We start from the raw sequence: 6,000 nt of genomic DNA on the forward strand, positions 1-6,000 counted from the left end.
CAGCCATAATAAAATCAGTGTAGAACTATACATCCTCTAATTAATAATTAACATGTGCTTCCTTTTACCTAAATGTTTCAAAGTACTTTGTGAGCCTTGGGATACATCCCAGGGACCCATTAAACAAACAGCTCCTTTCGGATTGCTAAACACTGTCACTGCAACTATGCAAGAGGAGAAATCAAGCCTATGAAACGTTCACTTGTGTAAAGCAACAGGGCTCACGACTCGCTCAACTTGAGCCCCGGGCTCCAGCCCTACTGCGTTCAAGGAAACGCCCAGTTACCGCGATGCTTTTTCAGTGTCTCACTTCTTCCCATCTAACACAGTCAAGGGCTGTGCAGCTTTAAACATATTTGGTCAGCACAAAGCGATGACTAACAGTACGTTCCGGGTGATGGTTGCCAGTCTTTTGGGGCAGTGTTCTCCATCATTCAACCCACCTTTCCAGTTAGGAGCATTTTCAAGCGTCCTTAAGCGAGCAGATCTGGTTTGGCCTCTACTTCGCTAGAGAAGATGGAAAATATTCAGATATCTTCACGCAATGGTCTTCAAGACTGCGTACACCAGATGTGTACACGAATGTTTAATGTTAGTTGTGCCCACGAATAAAACCGGCCAAAACAGGGGGAAGGGAGAAGGATGTTGGCAGCATTGGCTTTTGGCCGTACTTCAGAGAGAAGAACCCCAAAGGCCCGCTTCCTAGCACATTGCTTTTGGTCTGCAAAATTGCATATCTCAAAGTATTAGGTGGTGCTGCATTGCTCTAACGCAGCTGTAGTTTCCATTTCTCAGTCCCAAACAGATCAGCCGCTCTGACGAAGCCCTTCCTAGGATGGATATGTGAACTGAGGGATTGCTTTCAATCGGGAGTGTAGACCCAAACTAATTTCAGATGCCATCTTTGCCTACAGAAAATATTTTCAATTGCTATAACCAATTCAAAAAGCCACCATTAGAGAGCAGACCAAGATGTTACATGGACTAAAGTTTGTAATAATGATCTTAATCCCACACAGGTTTCTCGCTTTTTGAAAACAGAAAAGATTCCTAAGATTTCACTTCAAAATGGTTTAGACCTGAGAGGTATTCACCATCCTTATGATTTCAATGACTATTGCTATTGATCTGTGACTTCTAGTGACGACAAGTTTCCCTTCTGCCAATGGAAATACAGTATTTACATATATGCATATATACTGTATTTTTAAAATATCTATCTATCTATCTATCTATCTATCTATCTATCTATCTATCTATCTATCTATCTATCTATCTATCTATCTATCACTGAACAGACGTGGGACCAAAGTGCTGAAAATGAGTTTGGTTTTGAAATTATCAGAGGGAAGCCAAGCTGGTATGTTGTGAGAGCGAGCTGCAGCAAACAAAGCACTTCACTTGATACGAGATTTACAGCGTGCAATGAAATTAAAGCTATTAACATTAGTCTTTTAGCTACTTGATAAGCCAAGAAAAATTACAATAATACCTTAACTCTCATACAAGCTTGGTAAATCTCAAGGCACTCTTTAAAACTGCTCCCAAATGGATGGATAACGCACTCTTTCACAGAGTTGTGGACTACTAGCAGAAGAGCGAACCCAGCTCCACCGCCTTCCACTCCAGTCCCTGTTCAGCAGCCTGGACTGGCGCTGTCCTCTGTAGAATTGTCGGTTCACCCCACGTACACACGACTCCACGGGCTGAGCTTGTTTGGCTCGCAGAGACGACGCTGCAGGCACCGTCCGCTGGGCATACACGTAGGGGTACTGAGATGGTCACCTCAATCCGGGCTGCCTCATCAGCGCAGCTATAAAGTACAGATATAAACACTGTTCTGATCTAAGCAAGCGGCATGCTTCCTCACTTATTTTGCTATCACTTAATTCTTTTGCTCCTCTATAGAAGCGCTTCACTGCTAAAGACATTTCAATGCTACACTGCACCGGCTGTCCGTAACTAGAGCAACCTGTCAGGACAAGTAAACACTCTCTATCCCAGATCACACTATTCCACTTGTTTCTCCAAATAAATCCGGTAAACATTAAAAACACAGTTGTGTATTCTAGGGAAATAATTCCTGGCACATGAAAATACGTGAGCTGCCAAAAGATTTTCCAGTTTGTTCACTGCTAGAACAAAAGCATTCCCCCGAACTGGAACAGAAATGGTGCAAGAACCTGCTTTCCTTTAATTTGTAACGAAGGGAAGAACTCATCAACGCGTCTGCTCAAGAAACAGCACATCTTTGATCCCCACCGGTAGCTTACGCAGATTTAACTCCCAAAGTCTGCAAACATTTATTTACAAGCACATTATCTTGGGTACCGAGATACCAGCAATAGTCATAATACCAGTACCACTAAACTGGAAGTGATTTTCAGAGATGCTGGGAACAGACACTTTTAAAAATAATAATAAAAAAAAAAAAATTAAAGAGCACAAGCTGTTGGAAGGGCAATGGATGCAAATTCAAGATCTCCTGATTTTATTCCAAGCTTTTGCCAGTGACTTAATGAACAATCACAGACAAGCCACTTCATGTTGTTTCTCAAGACATTAATTAGCAATAACGACACTCATCTCACACACAGTTCCACAGCTGAAAGGTGCTACGTGGCAAAGATTTCATTTTTATCAAGTTAAAAAAAAAAACCCAAAACCAAAACAACAACAACAAAACAAACCAACAAAAACCAGCAACTGGAGATACAAACAATTTGCCAGAATTCTCCACATCGAAACAAACAACAACTCCCAAAGAATGCCAAAAGCAATAACAGGAAGCTCTCTGTACCCTGAGTGGCACTGTGGAGATCAAAACTCATTTGCCATGAAGAGCTACATATTTAAGCCTTCGCTCTACTAAATCAGAAGGCAAAAGCCTCAGGAAATTTTATTAGTAAAAGTTTTTCCATGCCTAACGATCCAATTTGAAAGAACGCATTCCATACAAAAATACAGACTCTTTAGGTTATGAATCGTTATGATTTAAAGACAAAGCAAAAATTATTTAACTATTTTCATAGTTTTCTTTGATTTTGTAGATTCCATCGTTGGATACCATATCTGTTGTATATTAAGATAAGGAATGTAACAGCTGTAGTTTAATCGGCTCAGCATAAAGAAAACCGCAGAGACTGCATTTAAAATCACATGCTCCACTGAACAACATTGCTGATTTCTCAGCAATCAACACTTTCATCAGGTATGCATTGTGTCAAAACTACGTGCTGGAAGCTGAAGCTTTCTTCTAACTAAAGACCACACCATTATTTGCATCAGCTGCAAAAGAACCAGTCAGGATGATATTAACTTTTCAGCCCCTTAGAGGCACCCAAGCTTCAAAACCCTTCCAAGACAACAAAGCCGCAAAAGAACTGTCCTGTATCCAGAGAAATAAGCTTAAACACTTTGCACATTCATTAGTAAATAGCTCAACTTTAAGATGACCACTCACCTTTGATGGATGAAGAAAAGCTGGAGCAGAGAGTCCAAAGCCTTTGTGTGAAATCTCACCACTGCCTGGCAGAGCCTGCAACAGAAACAGAGGTTCCTCTACTCTAAGCGCTAAACCAGGTTCTGCCCCGCATTAAGCGATGTCAGCTTTGCCAAAAACCAACAGGCATTACCCCCACTCACTTGGTTAGTTCAACCCTACTGATGACACGAGATGGCTGTGGCTTTAAGTAACTGATTCTGTGAACAGCTGTAACAGCTACCAGATCACAGGTGCCTTTAATATCAGGAACTCGACTATCACTAAAACACATGCTGTATTGCAGGTGCGTAAAATTATATGGAAACATAAAAGATAAAACGAGTATGTTATTAAAATGTCTCACAGACATAATGTAAAAAAAAAATTAAAAAAAAAATCATAGTTTAATCTTAAAAGTCATCATCTTTGATCATTTTAAGAACTCTTTAACATACATCTCGTGAAACAATATAATTAGGTATAATTACTCCTGCAATCCGTAATTTTTGGCAGAGAGCACTATCAACCTCTGGAATTCACTGCTGCAGTGAATATCATGGTTACGCATTTTCTAGACATCTGAATAGATGAAGAAGAGTCGCTAGACAGGAAGGAAACACAGTGACCTATTTGATAGCAGATTTGATCACTAAAATCATCTGAGGTCTGCACGTGATTCATAACTGTGGATGAATTTTTTCTCGCAGAAAGTATATTCAACAGCTCACCTCGTGCCATCCAACTGTGCCTTTGCACACCCATCTGTTGCGATAAAAGGTGTTTCAGTGGGCTCATTTCTTAGTCCAAGCCTGATGTGTTCAGTCTCCCATGCTACAGTCACTTACAGGTGTTCAGTCTTTACATTATCCTACTAGAACAATTGCGCAGAGATTACCTTGCTCAGCGTGAATTAATCAAATTGCAGCAAGGCCCAGCTACCCCCTCTTTCTTATGCAGACACTGGCACTAAACTAAAAGAAATAAAAGGTGCTAAAGAAGCAAAACTAGCAGGTGAAGGAGCCTTTTCATTGCTTATGTGTAACTGGATCTGGTAAAAGAATCAAACAGGACCTGATCCTCTGTTGCACGGACATGGGAAAACCTGAAACTGGAAAAAACCCAAACCCCAATACCCACTCCTCTGACCCTGGAGTTCATTTAACAGGTATAATAATGTGGGACTTGCAGCAACAAAATTAATTGGAAGTAAATAATTGTAATATGCATAGGGGCCAGGTAATGATTTTGTAATGGATTGACCTAAAACGTGGCATCTGCCACGTACTGTCTTGGCAATAACAGGGCGCTGGTTGGTCCCTGCTGCCCCGATGCTCCTGACACGTCGTTTCAGTATGCAAAGCCTGTAGTTCTCATTGGCTTTTGGTTCGTTGCTGTTGTCGTTAAGTGAGAGAAACTAGAAATCTTTCTTCCGCCATATTTCTTAGCCTGAAATCTTTTAGGGAGTTAGAACGAGCTGCACTCTTGATTAAACGCGGGGCTCTCTTCCACTCCATCATTCTCAGTATCATCACCAAAAAGAAACATATAAAAGCCTCACTGTAAATGAGTAATGCTAATGAAAAAGAGTCATGTGAGGCTTGTAAACCACCTCACGGCTTCAGATCTCACCGTAACACCCACAGCTCTCGCACACCCCCTTACTGAGAGAAACAGCGCTGCAGTGCAAACGCATCTGTGAACCGTCTGTGTCTGATGCAGGTAGTTGGGAATGGTCAGGGCGAAGAAAGCATCTCAGCTGGAATGATCTCTAGGAAGAACAGAAAAGGGATCGAGAGGAGAAATTTGTGCCTGAAATTTTAAATTTTCGAGGCTCAAGCCTCACTGCAGCCCGGCCTGATGCAAAGCTTACCGACACCAGCAGACAGCAGTGGTCTGATTTCCGTGGGATTTGGGTCAGGCTCCTCCACCAAAACACCGGTTACCCAGCGTGCATTAGAGAGCTCTATGCTTTCTCGTAAATGAATATTCATTAAAACAGCAAACAGGCACAAAATGAAAAATACAATGAAACAGTACATGACTCAACAATAAATAATCATCGACTTGGCTCTGCCCTCTTGAACCTGTTTACACGATGGAGAGCGAGCCTGAAAGGAGCCACGCACAGCCCGCTGCACGGGGGGCAAACTGCCCCAAACAGCTTGGCTAATCAAGCCGGTTACCCGGCTAAGCTAATTATTCTCCTCTTTCAGATTATTCAAAGCAGATTTATTTATTGTATGGAAAAAACAAAAAAAGCGCCTACTAGGTCCTTTCATATTTCCTTTTATTAATTTTAAATTAATTCTCTCTTAATTATCAGGACCTACTCCACAATGTCCTGAATGAATACAAATAATTAAAGTCCAGGTATTTGTTCTAAATTAAATCTGACCTCAGCTCTTGGGGGCTGGTGGTGGTGAGTTTTTCTCCGCCCCCCCCCCCCCCCCCCCCCCCCCCCCCCCCCCCCCCCCCCCCCCCCCCCCCCCCCCCCCCCCCCCCCCCCCCCCCCCCCC

At 42.2% G+C, this 6,000-nt stretch overlaps 1 protein-coding gene across 2 annotated transcripts in view; it reads right to left on the reverse strand.

Moving 5' to 3' along the window:
- The window catches only part of LRRTM4 (leucine rich repeat transmembrane neuronal 4), a 218,150-nt gene that overhangs the window by 76,217 nt on the left and 135,933 nt on the right, over positions 1-6,000 (reverse strand). Inside the window, exon 2 of one of the 2 annotated variants that reach the window (XM_026863154.1) lies at positions 3,464-3,538. The exons of the other annotated variant lie outside the window; for it this stretch is intronic. Coding sequence (XP_026718955.1) covers positions 3,464-3,538 — 75 coding nt within the window. The remainder of the gene's footprint in view (positions 1-3,463; positions 3,539-6,000) is intronic. 2 annotated transcript variants of the gene reach the window in all.

Source organism: Athene cunicularia (genome assembly GCF_003259725.1).
Source record: "Athene cunicularia isolate RWA chromosome 22 unlocalized genomic scaffold, athCun1 chr22_part1, whole genome shotgun sequence".
Classification (NCBI taxonomy): Eukaryota; Metazoa; Chordata; class Aves; order Strigiformes; family Strigidae; genus Athene; species Athene cunicularia.